Here is a 21,340-nt window from a genome sequence, read left to right on the forward strand (position 1 = left end):
GACACAAAATAGATATGAGAAATTTGCATCTATTTTAAATAAAACTACCTCTGCAATGCTTTAAAAAGCTGAGGGGCTTGACAAAAAACCTTTCTGAGGACCAGAACAAATAATTAAAGCGTATGTTTAATTATTAGCATACTGGTTATCATCATATATTATGAGCCCTAGGAGCATGTATTATCTGTATTAAGTGATACATCCTCTTTGATGATCAGGCTGAAATGCATTGATAGCTTCTATTAATCATTAGTGTCTAATCTCCAGATTTCAAAAACCTTTCATCAGAAACGCTCCTCTGCGTTGGCATTTCCAGTTTGTATGCAGAAAGAGCCCATATTTTTCACTCAAGACAAAGTCACTACATGTCTGTCAATTATCTCCTCAGGAGCACCTTTGATAAATCACATCCTGTCTAATACATCACAGATTAGAGCATCTACAGAGAGGAACTGCTGCTTATGGTGCTGCCTTCAATGCAATGACTCACCAGGAAGCCACTAAAATATTCAATTTAATATCTATTTGTAAAAAATGTCTCATTCAACAGATGTGAATGAGATATATTTTTTTAAGGCTGCTAGATGTGTCAGTCATCTGTAATATACTGCAGAATGATAAGCAAATAAGGCAAATAGACAACGGCTTCTGTTTTCCAGCCATCTATTTACTTCCGCTTATCCAAGTCAGGGTTGTGGAGGCGCTGGAGCCTATCCCAGCTGTCACAGGGCAAGAGGCGTGTCACAAGTGTATCACAGAGCTAACACACTCTCATCCAAATTAGAATCCCCAGCTGACCTAACATGCATGTCTTTGTACTGGAGGAGGAAGCTTGAAATGCGACACTGAAAGACTCCAATCGGCTGGTGGAACTGAACTGAGCGCAGATATGGATAATAGGAACAACTTAAAACCACACTTCTGTCTGTCTATAGCTATAACAACAGCCTTGTACAAGCGGAGTTTGGATATAAGCCAGTAAAATGAAACTGAATTTCTGACAGATAAGTGACTTGCTGTTTTGTTTTGCATTTTTATCGAAAACCAAATCCTTCTAAATTTCCCAAACAGACGAGTCGAGACTTTATCATTTCCCAGTCGGCCTCAACTTTTTGGGACGAAGATTTCCTTTGCACCATGACACTTTTCTAAACAGGCCCATTTTTCATACTTTCATTTACTGCAGGAGACATCAAGTTACAGACCTCCTTGGCACCGATCATACTGACTGCTCCATTTCTGTGCTTTCAGACCTCGGGTCAGTTTTGCACAGCAGATCGAGCTATTCTGCTTGAACACCTTTGTAAACCTCTTGGGTCAGATATTACACTTGGTTAGATCCCTGCAAAACCCTTCCCTCACTGGAGTTAAACACGATAAACAAAAGCAATGCTCTTTCATCCCGAAGTTAAAATATAATCAGAATCTTTTCTTCTTTTGTCTGCGATTGTTTTCTGCATGCATGCTTTAATTTGATTATGCTTGGACTGACTCTGTCCTAACAAGAAAGCCCTCCAGCCAGCAGCAAATAACCCAACCCGACACAGAGAAACATGCTGTATTTATGCTGTCTGTAAATCTCAGAAGAGATTGTAGGATGTGGTTGCATCCCGATCACTCTCGAGTCTAAAGGGAGAGCTGGGTTTGTATATACCGAAATGTCTCAGACTCACTCCAAGCAATCACACCAAGAGAACGACTGGGACTAAAAATAGACACAGCTCAGAGCTGGACATCGGATGTGAATGACATTTCCATTTCCAAGGAATAGAGCGTCTATTGTGAGATTGCAGTTTTGTGACAGAGGCCAGCAAATTGGAATTATAATGACATTTTCTAGTTTCTCTTTAAAGTTTTTCCAAAGTTTCAAAGACAGACAAAAACGTGTTCGATACTCAGACTGAACAATCACTTCATTTAACTACATCCTCCTGAGGACATCTAAGATCTGGCAGCGATTAAGAAGCTAAGACAGAGCTACATCTACACAATCAGATACATCAGTTTCAAAATGATAATAGCATTAATTAACATGGAGGCTTTTAAATTACCTTACCTGCTTTTCTAAACAATAAACACTAACCAGTTGCCTGATCTGTTTCTTTTTATAAGGCGTTTATTTTTGTACTTCTTCTTTTTGCTTCTGAAGCACTTTTGAGTAAATTAGCGAAGACACAGTGAGGCTAATCAAAGTCTGATTAATGGCACTGCAGATGGTCGCACGAGGAAGCATTACTGTCCCAGTTTCATAGCTGAATTATTCCTTTTGCCAAAAAGCTGGGAAAAATTATTTTGATAACCAAAGTTAATTTTGTGGACAAAATGGATTTGTGAACAGGCTGATAACAGGCGCTGCCTCTGAAGCCTAATGCCATCATTTATTTCAGTGGCAGTCACAAGCGGACTGGTGCTCCTCTCTGAAAGAAATATGAGCTCAGCATAGTTATTCATTTCAGGGCAGCACTTTTAAATCGATAAACAAAAGAAACGCATGCAACTGTCGCACAGCTGTTTGTGTTTTTACTAATGTTTAATTTCTTTTAGGTTTAATAATGAATTCATTAGATGTAGTTATACAGTTGGTCTGGTTTCAGTAGTTTGAAAGTGCTGCATCAAGAAAAAGTAGTTTAAGGTTTTTTTTTTAGTAATGAGTCTTTGGATTTATTTATTTATTTACCTGGCAGGTAATGGTTCAAAACACACAGCACAGCTATAGAGGCTTATTCACCTAAAAAGAGGTCAGTTTATACAGTGCAGCAGCAGGATAGCAACAGGCATTTGAGACACTCACCCTAAAGAACTCCTTAGTGGAGCCGGAGTCTAAAGTCCCATAGGCGATCTCTGTCTGCTTGGCCAGATCCTCGGCACTCTCAATGGGAGAAACCATCCTCTCCACGGTGAGGAAGGCAGCCAGGTTGGCCGTGTAGGAAGAGATTATGATGAGGGTGAAAAACCACCACACTCCTCCCACGATACGGCCGGACAGAGACCTAAGAGGAGTAAAAAAAGGAAAAGGAAAAAAAGAGCAGAGGTAGAGACAGGAAATCAGCATGCTCACATCAACACGTTGGGGAGGAAGGAACCTCGCAGTTCAACCCCGGGTACGTAATTTCAAATTTGACTATTCTCTCTGGTCCTCTGCTTTAACGATCACACACATACTGACTCGGCTGCTCTCAGATGAACTCTCATTCCTCTGTTTAAATGAGGACGCACTTCAATCGCAGTGAATCCCTGCATTGCAGATGCGCTGCTCTGGATTTCTCTTAATTTATTGTTTTCTTAGTTCGTTTTTATATTTTTGTTCTTGTGTATTCACGGTCACTTCACCAGACCTACAGTGTGTTTCAGAGATGCTGTGTGAGGACTCTACCAGTGTTATCTGAAAATTGCTCATAAATGGAGTTAATCCTGAAAAGAAAATCACAGTAAGATCAATTTCCATAAGAGATTAGTTGGTTAAAATGTGGTTGAACCAGATTTAAAGCTTTAGCCACAAAAATGCCCTAGAGGCAACAGAAGGTGTGATTAAGGATTGGAAATCAGAGAATACATTTCCTCTTGTTAGAGTAGCCTGGGAACTGCTGGTCTGTGTCGGAGCTATAAGGAATAATTTAGCAAAAATTACAGCATCAGCAGTTTTAATTCAAAAACTGCATGTACTTTGAAGCCAACATAAAATCCCTCATTTGCTGCTTAATTGATTTTTTTTTCCCAGTGAGGTGTTAGAGACTGAGAAATCTGCAAATTCCAGGTTTTCAGGAGTGGTGCCTTCTCTGCTTTTTTCTTTAAACATAACATTAAAAAACTCAGAGTTAAAAGTCCAATAAAATAAAAACAAGAACATATTTGACATATCACCCGTTTAATTATTCCATGAAACGTTGGGAAAATCTGTGAGAACCTTTGGTCAAATTAGTTTGCTTTAGCTCTTCAACCAGCTTCTCTACAATCTTCCAAAGTCAAATAAGAGGAAGTGTCAGAACAAGAATCCTTGAAGAAGTCAGAGATGCCAGAACAGTGATGAGTAAACGGATGGATGGATGAGTGAATGAGTAGAGGGTATGACTGGATGGCCATTGTGTTGGAAAAATATATAGTTATGGAACTGATATCATTTCCACACAATATACCCTATATGCACCAAGTTGATGACCGTAAAATGGGACATGCAGCAAAAACACGGTAGCCCTCCAAGAGTCAAGAGGAAATCAAGTCCCTACTTTAAATGAAATGTAATGACCCCTGTGCATTTTACAGCCCTCAGCATGGTGGATATAAGTTATTTTGTGGATGCAAAGCATTGCTGCCAGCATGCAGCTTCAAAACACAAAGATGACGAGTTGATGATGGTTTCTTGCTCATATAGAAATGGGAGGAAAGTGCAGTGAAGTGGAGCACGAGGTTAGGTGGACAGCCCTAATAGTGAAGCTCAAAATAACCTATATGCACCAATGCATGATGGGAACGCATGTATGGGACTATAAAATGCAACGAGAGATGACAAGGACATCGGAGATGTGGTGGAGTGAACACAACAAACCAACCTTGGTGAGATATCGCATCCTTGCTGCATGAAGGCACCCAGGGAGAACCACAGGCTATTAAAAATCCCAAAGTCGTTTGGAGGGTCAGGGGGGCTCTGAGGGTCTTTGGCCTCATCGTTTTCGTCCAGATGCCACTCATAAGGGCTGAAACGGCTCACCAGGAAGAGCACCACACTCACACCGATATAAGCAAAAACTATACACATCCAAATCTCATAGGCCAGTGGATCCAAGAAGGAGAACACCCCAGGCTTGGACTTCTGGGGCTTCTTAATCATAATGGAGATGCCCAAGCTCATGAAGGGTTTAGAGAAGTCTATCACTTCTTCTCGAACCAACGTTATAGTTAGTGGTGCCACAGCTATGTCAGCTCTCTGTGAAAATGGAAGGAGGCACAGCGGGATTTAGTCTAACAGAAAAGAAATAATAACCAAACAAAGCGTTAAATTCTGTAAAAGAGTAAATATTGATAAACCTCAAACCAACTCAAACTCCCAGCACATTCACAGAGTAAACAGAATGAACATTGTGAAATGGCACAGCTTAGTATATACTGAATAGCAGACCTGTGATAAAGCCCTTCAGAGGGGATCTGCTATTTAAAAATGAGTCACTCAGCATTTGTTAATGTCTCGATCCAAATCTCCTCCATGAATCAAGCGGAGGGTTGGAAGACAGAGGTGGATGAGCTTATGTAAGCAGTTCATGAAATGTGAATCAGCCTGTTAAATTCACCTCCAACAGATCCTCTGCTTTGCCTTTCAGGCTCATCAGTTAGTATGAGAAACAAATGCTGACAAATGTCTGCAGTGACTGGAACAGAATAGACTGCTGCTTCAATATTGCTTTTCTGGTCTTACTGACCGCGCTGTGTAACGTAATCCACATTAAAGAAAACTGAACACAAAGGATTCATGTCGCTGATAAATTCAGGAGGGGTCTTAGGCAAAAGCAGCTGCCTATTGTTCATTGTGAATTTACGTCCCAGCAGTTAATTGGCAGCAATATAAAATTAGTGTTGATGCACAAATTTAGATGAGGCCTTGTCACGGCTCGTTCAATTAAAATAGATGGCAATCTCTGTCGGTCCAGCTATTAATACTGCTGTAGACATAACGGCAGAAACTACAGGTGTCAGATTGTGAATCAGGCACGGAATCACCGTCTGCATGCATATCTTTTTACATTTGCAGTCAACCGTGTGAGATGTTTTAGCATCGTTCGTTCAGCAGCTGAGGCCTCATAAAAGATGCAAATTGTCTTGTTCAAGCCAGTTCGGCTGTGAGTGATCCACGAGACACATGACAAACTCAGTTGAGTGGATTCTACAGGAGAAGGAGGGATTTCTAAAACTGAGTCACTCTCCAGATAAATATGTTTATTTTTCTTTGTTTTAAATTTATTCTTATGTACCGTATTTTCCACACTATAAGGCGCACTTAAAATCTTTTAATTTTCTCAAAAATCAACAGTGCCCCTTATAATCCAGTGCGACTTATGTATGAATTCTGGTTGTGATTACTGACCTCGAATTGATTTTATGCGGTTCATTGCGCACAAAAATCTGTCATAAATATGTTAGTACGACTTCGGTAAGCTACGACGCTGCACCACTTGATGGATTGTCGGAGCATTACGGCTACCGTAGTCAGAAGCCTCACCTCGCGGAGTAATCTGGGTCCAAAACTCAGTTCACTTCAGGTCCTAAAGTCAAACGAACACTGCGGCATCATTGAGAGTTAAAAACTGTCTAAATTCTTTCATCTTTAATAAAATGATCAGCGTTACTGCTTTACCAGGTGTAACAATTAAGTTTAACATCCAGGCATCCATGAAAACATTAAATTTAACAGAATTACAAGTTAGCATGAAGTTAGCTCGCTAGTTTCCACCTAAACATGATATAGCATGTTCTGACTGAGAGAGTTCTGAAAGAATTAAAACGTACAGCTCTGCTTTCACTTCCAACATAAATGAAGACAGAAAACTAAACAGTAGTGACTTTTGTAGGGTTACTGAAGTTGGGCTAGCTGGTATATAATGATGTGCTACGTCAGTGGTCCCCAACCTTTTTTGCGCCACGGACCGGTTTATGCCCGACAATATTTTCATGGAACGGCCTTTAAGGTGTCGCAGATAAATACAACAAAATAAAACTAGTACCGGTACCGAAAAAAAGAAAATTTATTCATAACACACGTGAAAAGACCCAGGAAAACCGAGTAAACGATAAAAACAATTACAAAATAACGCTGAAAACCGATAAAAACCCTGAAAACTATACATTTCACACCTGAGCCTCAACTCTTGCGGCCCGGTACCAAACGACTCACGGACCGGTACCGGTCCGAGGCCCAGGGGTTGGGGACCGCTGTGCTACGTGATTGCTAGCGATATAGCTGTTAGCATAGCATAAACACAGTAAAGCTGGAGGATGAACGCTAACTTTTTTCCACTTGATAAAAGTCACATGAGGGTTCCCGATGGTTAGGGACAAATGCAATCGCATGGCAGGATGCTGTAAACGGACCAAACTTCAGTCAGGAGAACAACTGAGAAAATCCATCCACAATACGAGGTTAGTCATTAATATACTGCAACAACATGGGAATAGAGCAGCTGCGAGAGAATTAAACATAATGAATCAATGGTACGGAAGTGGAGGAAGCAAGAAGAATGAGTTGACTAAAGTTTGACTTATCTGTTTTGTTTCGCTTAATGCGCCTTATAATCCGGTGCTCCTTATGTATGAAAACAGACCTGTTCATCGACAGTGCGCCTTATAATCCGAAAAATACGGAAGTGTAAAACTGTTTTCTATGACATATGACTGAAGCTTTAAGGGATTAATTGGCTATAGACAAACTTACTTTGGTCAAGAAAAAACTTGGTTAATCTGATAAAACTGGATGTTTTACTATGTGCTTTGTGTGACGAGCTGAGTCACAAACAATGACAAAAGACGGACAGTTTACAGAAACACAGGCAGGCTGACACTTACCCCATAGACTAGTTCACCCACCATCCCGTTCCACGTCTTGGTCTCTGGATCTCTGGCTCCATACTTCCCGTCGGGCACTATTGACAGCTTATACTTTATCCCCACATGTTTTGCAATTTCAGAAGCTAAATCGACACAGTAGCCTTCATATCTGTCATTCCCCTCCATCTGCATATAGTTTTTCTTGTACATCACATATGGAGCTTCCTGTTAATTAGACATAATTTTTTAGTTCATGGTAAAGCAAGATCACATCCACAGTGACCAAACCATATGGGTCACATGAGGCCTTTATTGGTACTGCTGCATGCACACGTGCAGGGCACCAACAGATGAGGGGAACATATGAATAAAGACAAACACAGGTTAAACACATGTACGGGCACGTAAGTGGAGGACTGAAGGGGTGGGGTGGGTGGCAGGGGGGACTAGGCCGACTGCACCGACGGGAGAAGCAAAGCATCTATAACTGAGTGCAAAGTGCAAAGCAGGATGTCGGGCCTCCCTCATGCTAACCTGATCCAGAAAAATCTAAATCTGCAGAAATGGGCAATAGGTGGGGGGTTGCGTGTGCTTTGCATCAGCGAAGGCACAGGGGGCAGGACGAGCTGAATGGAGCACTTTTCCAGTTCATAAAGTAAACGTCAGTGGCAGCAGAGAGATTAAAGACATCAAACACATGGAGATTACCTCATTTTATCGAACAACTTTTTTAAAAAAAAAAGGTCTGAATCACACCACAAAAGTAGTTTAAAGCTGGTTCAAATTGCTTTTTTTATTTGTTCCGTTACGACAATAAAATAATCTGCTCATCGCCTCGATTATGCTAATATGCTTTGCCTCTGTGCCTTGATTGTTGTATCATTCCTCCAATATGTAACATCCAAAACATGTTTGCCATTAAAGATGAACCAGTGTCACCTTGGGGGGGATATTAAGCAAAGCTGTACTTACTTTGTCGTATGGCATGCACATGTTTTCAGAGGTTATTCAGCTTAATAGAACAGAATAAATGCAATTTCTTCACGGGAGACTGTTGGCTTTTGCTGATGTTTTTGGAGCATTCAACAGCATGGCTCCTGTTGAACTTTAGACTTCCACATCCCTTTCGCTCCGCAGTCTTCGGTGTTATGGTGAGACAAAAAATGAAAGAACTGCACCCCAACAAAGCGAGGTAGTCCTTTCATTAAACGTTTTCTTTAATGTCATGGGAAGTAATAAAAACATGAAGTTAATGAGATGACTGCGATGCCTCTAAAAACAATAATTGGTTTCTGTTCAAATCAAAATCATGTCTGGCAGAGAGAAAAAATAATGCAATGGCACTACGCTTCTTCATTTCTTCCCTCGCTCTAAACAACACTTTACTTCCAGTCTAGGTAAGATGAGTATGAGTTTCCAGACACTGAAATGGGAATGCGTGACTATTTCATTCTGAATTTGCCTAAGATGCAACCATAATAGGCAAAGTCAGAAAGACAGAGAGGCCATGGTTTTAAATGTAAGATAAGGCGCACCTTATCTTACATTTAAAAATGGCTGATGATCACTAAACTGCAGCTACTGCCTGCAACTGATCTAACTGACCTCACCCCTGCTTACTCCTGGAGCGCTCTCATCCTCATTCAAATTTTTTAACTAAGTAAATTTTAGACAAGGGATAAACAGCCAAAGGTTGCAGCCATTGGCTGTTTACATCCTCCTTGTATGCAGATCATTTCATGTCTCTGGTCCAGCGTCACTGACAATTTACTTAATGAGAGGGAAACGTTTTTACTTACGTATGCACTGAATGAGAACACGATGTGTATAGTTATCATTACCAAAGCCGTTATTGTGATGTCACTACTACAACAGCCCACTGTAATATAAAAAAACCAAAATGCTTTGGCACCCACACGGATACAGTTGAAACACTCTGTGTGAATCGACTGTTTCAACATGTAGTGAGTGGATGGAAAGCAACTGAAAATAAAATAATTCTACCCTCCCAGGACAGATTGCAACAAAGGACACCTTGACCTTGAGTGGCAGAAATCTTAAGGTGAAACATTTAAAACCACTTGAGTGTGTACCATAATAGTAGTGACCACAATTGTTCGGTTTTCCACAGAAGAGGACTCGTTGGTGACCTGCTGATCCATTATATATACAAATTTTTCGTACTCATTCCAGTAGCCGATCTGAAAACAACACAGAGGTCCGCAGTTATTTACGAGAAGCAGAAAGACATTTTCACAGTAGACCCTCCGAGTTCACGTGAGCTGGTCAGCTCTATCTGTACGGCTGGAGACGGTGTCGGTTGCTCCTGATATATGATTTAATAAAAAGCTCATAGTGGTTCTCCTCACTTCACCTGGGCTACACTTCAGCAGAGTAGGAGTAATCTATTCCTGGCTCAGCAAATGTTCTCTTATATAACAAGAAAGCAGCACCCATAGAGCACTGGAGGACTGATAAAATTAATACCAGCAAGAAAAACCTAATAATCTAAAAATGCCTTATCTAGCCAATGCAGTCGATTTTTTTTCTCTTTCTATTAATACTACATAAAAGACACACATTATGATCTAACACAAACAAAGCCTGGCTTGTTGCTGCTCAACCTGAGATGATTCCAGTAGCTGTATTATGTTTATTTCTGCTAGACTCTGATTTATTCAGCCAAGAAGAACTCTCCCATTTCTGGAAGCTATAATGCGCAGTACTCACTCTCTTGTCACTGTAGATTGTCTCACACTGTGATTGGATGGGGGGGTCTGTGATGTATGTTGTCTTGTGAACTGAGCTGTGTGGACATTATGGGGCCACTCCTTTTCGGTGCCAGCTTTGTGGGGGTTTCAGTGTCACAGAGCTACCGCAGCTCTTACGGGTGTCACGTGTAAGGGTGTGTGTGTGTTCAGACATTATTGTTTTTGGTTCAGTAGTGTATTACTTACTAATGTGGAGTTGTATCACAGTGTAACGAAATTGTTACGATTCAGAAAGGTAGTCAGAAATCAAAAAAATCTTGGCGTTAATAGTAAAAAAAAAAAAAAAAACGCGTAAAACACAATCTTTTCACCTTCAGGCTCAGGGTAGATGTGTGGGCGTGATTTACTCCAGTGCCTGTACCTTACAAACTAATGGGGACATAGACAGTGTCCTGCCAGAAGTAGAGAAGAACAGGTCCCAATCTTTTAGCATCTAAACTAACAAACATTGACAAGCGCTACAGCTGACAACTTAACTAGCTAACTGGCTTTTCCAAGTGAGTGCACTCCCTCACAGCAGTTCCTTTAGCAAGCCAAAGGCCAAGGCACAAGAGAAGACATGTGTCCATGCATGTAGGGTAAATGGACACGTTGTAGCTAAATGCTAATGTGTGCTGCAGCTCTTACCTCTTAGCTGTTTCTGTCCATGTCAAAAACTTTGGATCTTCTTCCTTATGCACAATTTTTTGTTTCAAAACAGTACAAAGTACAAATCTTTTTACACTGAGCCTGTAGGTGTTATGCTACTAATGTGTATTTCACTGTCATAGTTCTAATCACATACAAGTAAATGTTGCTGCTTAACCCACTAACATCATGTTAGGGGTTTCCTGTAAAAACACTCCATATGACTTATTTGAAAGGGTGGTGTGGTGGTTAGCGTTTTAGCAGTTAGCAATCTGTGTGGAGTTTGCATGTTTTCCCTGTGTCTGCACTGGTTCTGTCCAGGTACTCTGGCTCCCTCCCACAGTCCAAAGACATCCGTGGGGTTGATTGGTGACTCTAAATTAATTGTAGGTGTGAATGTGAGCATGAATGCTTGTCTCTCACCCTAGGACAGCAGGGACCGGCTCCAGCCTGAATTGGATAACCAGAAGTAAATCGATGGATAGATGATTATTTGAGAGAATTTCTTAAATTAAAATAACAAGACCTGAACACTAGTTTAAAAACTTGCATTTAAATATCCATGAATATATGTCTAAACAGTATGTTTGTGAGTATACTCAATTATTATTAAATTCTCTGTAAGTGTGAGGTGATCACAATTATTCATCCATTCTCCAAAACTTCAAGCTTCCATCTGCTTGGCTGCTTCTTGGTGGATATATTCCAGATCAAACTCTCAGAGGGAGCGGGAGCTTACATGATTTGAGTTGGATCAGAAAGCCCGGGCTACTGGCAGCTTCTGTCCAAATCAGTATCAGCCCTAACTTATGTAGTGCCAATATGCCCAGAGAAGAAAATCCCTCAAAAAAGGTATGCTTCAAATTTACTTATGCTTGTGTAGTTGTATGCAAAGCACATAGCATGGGTCTGTATCATAAACTTAACCTGCAAAAAGTATTTAATTATAAATTTTTAAATTATGACATCCAAACCTTAGTGCCCACTTACCTTCCTGGGGCCGCTTGGTTTCATCTCGTACACGTCGATTGTGTAATTAGATCGTCGACCAAATGTGTCAAACTGGATGTTTCCTGTCATACCTTGTACTTGGACCTGCCAGGCACCAAGAAAAGCATCATACCACCTGTTCCTAACATACAGCATGTATAAACCACATGGTAACGTGTGTCATACGGCTGTGATATAAGGCTCTGCTTCACCTTTTGGTCTCATTTTTAATCAGTTAAATCACTTTAAATAAGGATCCAGTCTATTAGGTCAGACTAACTTGGAGCACCAGAAGCAGGTTTCTTATAATTGTTTGCTCACGTTGCAGTATGTAAGGAATGGGTGTATTCACAGAATAACATGGTTCTATTAAATATAGTGTAAAAGGCAAAAATCTTTAGCCAGCCCTCATTTCTTGGGTATTTTATCTTTTTTTTAAACCAACCTGAAACTTGACGTATGTTGTCATGGTGTGCAGTGTGTACTTAAACAAATTTGAGAAAAGTGGAGGCGAAAAGAACAAGTGGCAGACATCTATGGCTCATTAACTAAATCTAAAAAATCATATTCTAAGACATAAGCAAAAAAGATGTAACATAAGACCTGTGTGTTCATCTACTGTTCACTAAAAGCCTCAGTGGAAAGCTTGTTAGAACTGTATAAACTTATACAAAATATAAATAAATGAGGGGTGGCTCAATACATTTTCACAGTTCTATAATATTTTAATGGCTAAGTGCTGCAGCATTTGTTTATTAAATTGTGAAAAAAAATTATAATGTATTTCTAGCAAGTAATGGCATAAAAAACTATATTTGTAGCCTGTAGTTTATAGAGGCAAAACATTTAGGGATCTTTCACAGAGAAAGAAAACATGGGAGGAAAAAAAATACCTAAAGAATAAAAACTTTGGAAACATTACTAAGTAGAAAGTGAGAATAAGCAAACATATAACTATAAAGTAAATAAAATAAGCAGTGAGACAGTGCAGGCTCTCAGTCCTACCATTTTGAGGGCTCTCTCTATGTCGATGCCTTGGCTCCAGGGCACTGCAGGGTTGGCGAGGCAGTCGCCCGCACTCCCCCTACGTGACACGTCCACTCGTTGCCGCCGAAGATACCGGAAGGCCTCCGCGATCACGAGGATGGCATCGTGGGTGAGTGCTGATGTGTACTGAGTCAAAGGCCAGAAGAAATCCCAATGATGCACCAGTGACATCACACAGACCCAACATAACACTGAGCTGCCGTCAGAGCAAGGTTACCACAGAGCGCTGCTCGTGTAAAACAAGCGAGACGAACTGAACTGAATCCCTGAAATGATTCGCACTGACATATTTTCTCTGATTGAAGCCAAGTTACTACCCTGAAACTCAGAAGATGAATAGCGACGGCAGCCTTTGAAGATGTTAAATAAAAATGCAACTGCGGCATCGGCAGCTTCGCCTCACTGACCTTTAGCGGAGTGTTTTTGGCTTCTGGGAATTCTCTTTCATCCAGGCGCTCCCAGCGCTGGAGGAACTGCTGGACGATGGGGCTGTCTGGGCTGATGATCTGGAAGCCTGTGATGTTGGCTCCACCAGAAAAGACCCTGTCCAGACTCATGTTGGAAAAACCCTGAGAGCAAAGAGCACAACTTGGTGGTAGTGGAGAAAAGGATCATTAGGAGAACAGGGAAAAAAAGATGAGAGATTTAAATCTGCTTTAGCTTATCCACGCTGAGTAACTTCATCGATTTAATTGCACCATTCAGTTTTAAGTCTAACACAACTATATATTGAGAGAACCAAATTTGACTGTGCTCCTGAGATGTATCCACTGAGAACATTGCACTTCTTTGCACAACGTTGCATCACACACAAGCACTTCTGCTACGAGTTGTGTTGTGCTGTTTCAAGTTGCGAGCTCTCACCAGGTTGGCGAGGATATAGTGGTATCCTCTGCTGTTTTTTCCCGAGGTCACCACCTACAAATTTGCAGAAGAAGACACGGAGTGAGTCAGATTCCCTTCCAACAACACTGAGAACATTAAGAAACACGAAGACTCAGATATGACAAAGACCTCCAATTGCAGAGGAGCTGACAGAAAGAGAAAGAGAGAAGAAAGTGACATTCGGGAGTGCAAGAGGGAGCATGCGAGCGCGTACATTTGTGTGCGTTTGCATGAAACGCACACATAGTGGGGAGAAACTGTGATGACAGCACTTGTTCCTTTCCATTAACTTCAACATGTAAAATAAGGTCAAGGCTTCGGCAAACCTCCGTCTCTCTTTTCTTGCAGCTGCCTCTGCTCTGCAGTCTTCCGCTTCCTGCTCCGCCTGTCTCAGTTGTGCACTAGACTTAATTAAACCCAAAATGTTGTACAGCACCTGTCGGAGCCAGCCGACACAGAGAGAGCTGCATCCGCCGATCTCTTTAAACTTCTTCGCAGGCTCAATCTCGCTCCCTCTCGCAGGCGCTCACTCCCTCCATATATTCTGATTCGCCATCGAGTGTGAGGCTTCAAAAAGATACTGCGGGGGTGGAGAGTTGCTTTTTTTCCCTGTCTTTTCACTTTCTACACTCCTCCACATTTTCGATAAGTATACTCAGCCACTGAAATCATCTAAATGTTAAATGTCCAGAGTGATAGTGATATCACACTGAAGAGATTTCACAAAGGACTCGGATAAAGATGAGGAATATTACAACTTCACCGAAAAAAGGAGAGCATCTCATTGGTGGATTTCTACTCATAGTACTACTCATAGACAAATTATGTAGCGTTTTACTCAGAGGCTCCTATTTTGTTTGTTTTTTTATTTTTTTATCTTTATTTAACCAAAAGTGAGATTCTTTTGAAAGCAACAGGACTAGGACTAGATAGCATTATTAAGCATGCTTTTATTTTATGGCAGGGAACACCAAAACTCCCAGAGAGAAGCAGCACAAGTATGGACCACATAGCTGTGTTTTCATCAACACCTGTGTACTATAAAAACCTGTTTAATGTCTCATAATATTCCCCATGATGCTGCAAGACTGGCCCTCTAACAAGCTTATGGCATTTCAACATTAAATCAAAATTTTGTTTTCCAGAAAAGCAAAACAATTTCAACTCCTGATCCAGTTCCCTCAAAAGGAAAAACATTCCTTGAAGCTTTGCAGCTCGCTGTCTTTTCATTTCCCCGCACGTGAGAGAGAGCCAGAGTGACCCGAGTGTGGCGAGCACTTAATGAAGCTGCAGCGCCTGGAGTGACTGGCTACGACTCTCGTTTGTCACACACAAGGCAGGCGGCGCAGGACCTCACACTTCTGTGCAAGCTTTTAGTCTGGACAGCGGGCCAAAACGGCGAGAAACAGATGCGTTTAGAAATGTACCTGGCTTAGTGTGAACATGGCTGTGCCCAAAGCACTGCATAGCTGCTAGAACAGAATCAGGTGTAAACGTTCACTGCTTACTGCAGCGCGGCGTGTAGGCAATAACTGGAGGTGTGAATGATATACTGAATTCAAAGCACTCTGAAGTCGGTTCATAGTGCATGCTTCATACTGTACTAAGTAGCACCTTCACTGCTGACTGCTACAGTCTTTTACAGCCATGATTCAAATATTAAGGCTGTGTTGGAAAGCAAATGCTTTTTTTATATGTTGCATCGTAGTTAATAAAAGCTTTTTTTGATATACTTTCATGCACATTTGGTTTATAGATTCATCACCTAGCTTTCATACCTGATGAAGTTTTGATTTGCAAGAGGAGAAAAAGAAAATGTGTTTACCACCTGCCTCAGCAGTCATTGCTGTAGGATGGCAGCGAACCAAGGGAAGGACAGCTATACTAAAGTTCTGACTGAACAGTTTCTGAAAACAGAGTGACTCTAGAAGATAACTCAAATATTATGGTTCATGATCAGAGTGATTATGCCCTTTACTATTATTACTCTTTGATGTAGTTGCATTAATATTCATTATAGAAATTATCATGAGGACAAACATAACAATTCTCTGCAGGTTTTTACATGTGCTGTCAAGCCCTCCAATATAGTTTACAAGGATATTTTCATTACTGTCTATTTTCATTTTCATGTATCATGCGCACTACAGACGTTCTTGTAATTTGATTCGATTTGCCACGGGATCTGCTCCCCCCTCTGTCGGCAGAGATGTTCTGGAAAAGAAAAGGAAAGAAAGAAAGGGGAAAAAAGCAGCTGGGCATAACAAATAATTTTAGGATCACGATGCTCCAGTTTCACGATCCCCTGGGATAATCGCTTTTTGTGTATATGTGAAACCACCGGGAGCCTGGATGAGGTCAGGCACTACCATCGCTGAGAACAGCAACACTTTTAGTGTCACAGGACTTATACTTTCCTCTGTGTCACAATTCATTTCTTACACAACAGCCTCCTCAAACAGCAAAGGGAAAACAAGACCTGAAGCCTAAAAGCAAGAAGAAAACCTGCAGCACTGATTGTTCTGACTGTCTTCTGAATTTTTAATGCTCTTTGAATGGGAAGGACAGTCTATGTGTCATGCCCTCCCAACTGTTTTCTACAGTAAATGTTCCTGTCTGGGAGAGAACAGCCTCGTGCATCTGCCACGATGCTATCCATGAAAGCTGATTCATAATATATCAGATTAATTTTGCAAATGGGAAACCCGTGCGCACAAAATATGTCATGTTCTGACTGTGGAAACAAAAACTGCCACTTATATGTTGTTAACATAAAGGCGCTGGTGTGGCAAGGAAATGTTTTTAAGAGTGGGTCCCCATTTACTTGGACAAGTGAGCAAAATAAGACGATACAGAGGGTCTGAAAAGTGACGCCAATGCTACAGAGCTGCTTTTGCAGTTACAAAGAAGTTCAGTTGTACACAAATGGGAAAAAAATGCCCTCCAGGACCCTTAATCCATGACCTCAGTAACACTTACTTAGAGAGTTTATGGACTCAATCACTACTTCAGATCTTAATAAATACAATATGTATTACATAAAATAAACTTAATTCTGGTTTTTATACCAGCGCTGGTATTGGTATTGTTACACAGGTACATTTACACTCCAGCTCTCCAAAAACCCAGCTGATGATGATTAATCTCATAAGTCATGGCACACTTCTCTGTGCTATATAAGCTGCCTTCATAGGTTAAAAGCATCAGCATCGTTTTTGGTATCTGCAGCACTGCCCTTGTTTTTACTTAGTAACGTATTGTCAAAATTTGCAGTATTGCACAGCACTACTGGCTGCTGACGGTAGATTCAGATCTATCAGACAGATGGAAGACAGAATTATATTGAACTACTAGTTAACTGGCATCAATTTTGTAAGGCTCTTCTTTAAGTTGAGCTCTCATTCCACAACTGATGTCCAATCTTAGCAGTTAGACGCTGGCATATCAGCAGGATATCTCTAAGTGCAAATATGAACCGATTTTTAAAGTGCGTTGTTAAAAATAAAACACAATGCATCATCTTCCAACCCACGCCGGTGCATTACAATCAAATGAATCATAGCAAACAGACAGATAAACTCAGCACGCAGTCTCATGTTGCATCCACACATTAGTATTCACCTCCTGGTTGAGGGTATAATCAGAAATGTGGGTCCGTCTCACTGCACTGTGGAGGAAACAAACTGTGACTCCAGAATACAGATAGAGACTGAGTGGTTGTTTCAGGTCTCAATTATATTTGTTTGTCTGCCCTCAGGGCTCCTCGGGTTCGCATGTGTGGATGAGCAGGTCTGTGCTTTGCTTTCTGCGGCTTGCCTGAGCTGGGCCGAGCTGCAGGGCCATCAGCCTAAAAATTCCTTGGAGAATTCCCTTTAATTAAGCAGGCTGGAGCCATCCAGTCCTGCACTGAGCTGGATGACTGCCCAACAGCCTTCAAGCCTCTTTTCCCACTGATGGAGACTTCTTCTTCTTTTTTTTTTACAGTGATTTGTCATCTACCTTCTTCAGAACCACAAGTTCTGTCCTCTTACACTAGACGACTAATTACTGCTATGCTACTCAAAAGAGGGCAAAATGTGAGGAGGGATTTAACTGTCACAGAAGCGTGCATGGACTTACCTGTTTACAGTCTGTTTAAGCTGCTGATTCTTTCATTTGTAGTAGCCAACAGCTACACATTTCTAAACTTCACACAGCCGTCTTATTGAGTGCCAGTTTGAACAAAACAAAAGATGTCTATGAAGTTCTAATGCTCTCACTATCCTCTCTGCAGCTGAGCACCTGCCAACTCTACCATTTCCATGTGTCTGATGTTGTTTTTCGTTTGCTTAGCTTTTAACTTACACTTCTCTGGGGTCTCTTTTTGGAGGCACCGGCTACAAAGAGGCCTTCTACAAAAACTTGTTCTGTTACACTCTCTGTTTTCCTTTTTCAGAAGCCATGTTTCCTTTTTGCAGTCAAACTTTGGAAAAAGAAAATGAAGGCACAGATAGCTCGCTTGTTGTGGTTATTTGAAGGGCATTACAGTTCAAGTTGGGACATCACACACTTTTCATGCCGCTCTTTCATATTTGTATTTGTCGCTCAAGTTGAAGGTTCATAAAGTAGACCTCAATGATAAAGTAAGAAAGGCCAGTAAAAGAAAGAGGAGAAAGGATAATACACTAAAGGTGCTTTGTCCTTGTGTGTAATATACACACACACACACACACACACACACACACACACACACACACACACACACACACACACACCTATGTCTTAGCTTGTCTCTGTGTTAGACAAGCTCTCCTGTAATGTCTTTAAATAGCTCGTCTTTGGATTTTGGCTACATTTTGTTCTCTTCTCTGTTTAGATGACCTCACTCTGCTTCAATAATGTTAAAGTCCAGGATCTCCATTGTGTGTTTTCTATCCAGGTATGCTTTCACTGCGCAGACAGTGTGTTTATGATCACTGTCATTCTGAAAAATCAAGCTGTTGCCAAGATGTCCAACCCCACTGGCTGAAATGAGCCTGCACTGTGTATCACAAATGGTTGCAGATACTCACTGTTGTACCTCTCTTCCGACCTCCTGAGGACTAACTGACAACAATCTGAACCAGAAATATAGAACTTCATCTCTCCATCAGACCTGTTGCTTCTGATTTTAAGTTCTTGTGTAATTTGGCACAACTCGGCTTTTCTCCTTGTTTCCCTTCCTTGAAAGCCTGTCTTCCACTGAGACCATTTCTGCAGAGGCTTTTGTGAAAAGTAGATCGATCAACTGAAAGCCCAGATGCATCTCTGACTTTTTTTTCCTGTTTCTCAAGGATATGACTTTTAGATACTGTAGATAAGCCTGCCACTTATCCATTTTCCTCACTGCATATCATTCTGAAAGATGTTTTTCGTTTTGGGAATTGCCTCTCTGATGCAAAAATGCAATTTTATGTCTGTTAGACTGTTTTATCTTTGGCTCTTTTGCAGTGTCACCTAAAGAAACAGGGACAAATTATATGTTTTTGCAACAGGCTGTTAGTTACAAAGTGCCTAAAGAAACTACAATTTAAAATGGGTTCTTTGGTGTCTGCTATCTGTAGACACAACACCAGTTCATCCCTTGAATTAGGTGCTATTTATACTTGAATGAATTCAACGGTCAGTGGTAAGGGACAAAGAAAATCCTCTGAAAGTGGTCATGTACAAGACTGGACTGAAAATGGCTAAAAAAAGCAGCCAATACCCAAAGAAAAACTTTTCAAGATCTTCAGCAAGCCTGGAGAACTATTTCTTAAGAGCACTTTAAAAAAATTATAAGAAAGTCTGGCTCCTTGTAAACAAAATATAGAGAAGCAATGTTTGGTTTGAGACTTTTGCACAGCCCTATTTATATACATATAGATATAAAAAGATATAAAATCTCTGAGACAAGCTGTCTTACCAAGCACTGATGCACAGGCTGTGAGCCGCAACCAGCAACCTGCTGACTGTTGCCTCACACTTACAGACTGAGTGGGGGACGAGTGTTTGCTGTTTCTCGGTTGGGATGTCAGGAACTCGTGTCTGCTGCATCAGCGTTTTCTGTCAAATAACTTTTAAATACTTATTGGCGCAGGACAGCTTTCTTTTAAATTTCAGTGTATTTTTGTCAGCGACTGAAATACAATTTATTATATTCCTAAAACTGCTCTTTATGTTTTGTATTTCAGTTGCCATATTTTCAGGTTTATTTCTTTTTATTTCTTGTGCTTGCATTTTTATCCCGACTGTGTATTTTACTGTGTATAATATTAGTTTGTTGTAATGCACTGTAATTATTTCCTGAGTTAGCATAGCCCGAGGTCATCTTATCACTCTTAAAGCTGCTTTTTATTATAAATCCAATAACAGCAGTCTAGACATTTTGCCATAATGTTCCCTCCATATGTGTCTCGCTCACTTTTCACAGACTCCTTTAAATTAAACATACGCATTGTACGTTCATTGTAAATAATAGTGCACTGACTGTATCTCACAATCAGGCAATCTGTGCATCTTTTCAGTGTCTTTACCTTCCAATTAAAAAGGGCTTTGAGGCAACTGCTGTTGTTTTTTGGTGCTATAGAATTGAATTGAACTGAACTGAGTCTTTAAAGGATAAAGCAGACATACAAAACACATTTCCTATATCTGAAGTATTAGTAAAACCAGTGCTTTGCAGTACTTTCATTTCTTCGTTCTTACGGGTGTACTTGCTAACCATCCTGGCATAATACTGCTCCCAACTGACTCCACAGCCTGGCCAAAATCAGCACTGGTTGACTTGAAAATATTCCCTCTAATTACATTTTTTCCCCCCAAGAACCTTGTATTCAAAAGTGTGTGGAGCGTGGAAGTGTGGAAAGAGGCCCCCTGTGATCAAGGTGTGGTAAAATTGTCCTACCATTAGGTTATAGATACACCTACAGTTACATTTTTAGAGATGTACAGGGGCCCTCACATATACTAATGTGCCACAAACAGGACTTTAATATCACCAACCATTCCCATTTTATTACGGTGTATCCATATAAATGGTCCACCCTGTACATTGTTTGACATAGGCTTGTCAGTATCAGTCACACTGTTATGATTTTTGCCTATGCTATCTGACATGTCCTGCCCCACCATTAGCTGGTCAGGATTTTAGCTATAAATATCAATACCTTTAACAGCAATTCCCAACAAAGCAACAGCCAAAACTGCAATTTCCCTGATTATATAATAATGACCCTATATATAGCATAATCTCATTTAACCTCCTAGGACCTGGCGCCCACATATGTGGACATCACATTTTGGGATGTCTAGACCAAAATAATACATTTTGCTCTACAAGGGCCTGATATCCAGTTACAAGGACATTATATTGATACTGTTCTATGGAAATTTAAAACAAATGTCCTCCTATGTGGATCTCATTTCTCTCAGAAACAAAAATTCAGGTAAAAAAAACACAAAAAAAACGTGCCCAAATATCAAAGAGAAAT

General features: G+C 40.7%; 1 protein-coding gene across 4 annotated transcripts in view; it reads right to left on the reverse strand.

Annotated features, from left to right (window-relative positions):
* Positions 1–21,340, reverse strand: part of LOC146699958 (glutamate receptor 3) — a 78,437-nt gene that overhangs the window by 16,255 nt on the left and 40,842 nt on the right. For 3 of the 4 annotated variants that reach the window (XM_085469906.1, XM_085469907.1, XM_085469909.1), the window contains 9 exons: positions 13,830–13,883; positions 13,373–13,534; positions 12,924–13,091; positions 11,919–12,023; positions 11,352–11,378; positions 9,624–9,731; positions 7,549–7,755; positions 4,548–4,921; positions 2,792–2,990 (listed from right to left, as the gene is read on the reverse strand). In XM_085469906.1, coding sequence (XP_085326032.1) covers positions 2,792–2,990; positions 4,548–4,921; positions 7,549–7,755; positions 9,624–9,731; positions 11,352–11,378; positions 11,919–12,023; positions 12,924–13,091; positions 13,373–13,534; positions 13,830–13,883 — 1,404 coding nt within the window. The remainder of the gene's footprint in view (positions 1–2,791; positions 2,991–4,547; positions 4,922–7,548; positions 7,756–9,623; positions 9,732–11,351; positions 11,379–11,918; positions 12,024–12,923; positions 13,092–13,372; positions 13,535–13,829; positions 13,884–21,340) is intronic. The other variant, XM_085469908.1, reaches the window with a different exon arrangement.

Source organism: Copadichromis virginalis, linkage group LG10, assembly GCF_057382275.1.
Source record: "Copadichromis virginalis isolate Kocher_CV1m ecotype Utaka linkage group LG10, C_Virginalis_male_GT1.1, whole genome shotgun sequence".
Taxonomy (NCBI): Eukaryota; Metazoa; Chordata; class Actinopteri; order Cichliformes; family Cichlidae; genus Copadichromis; species Copadichromis virginalis.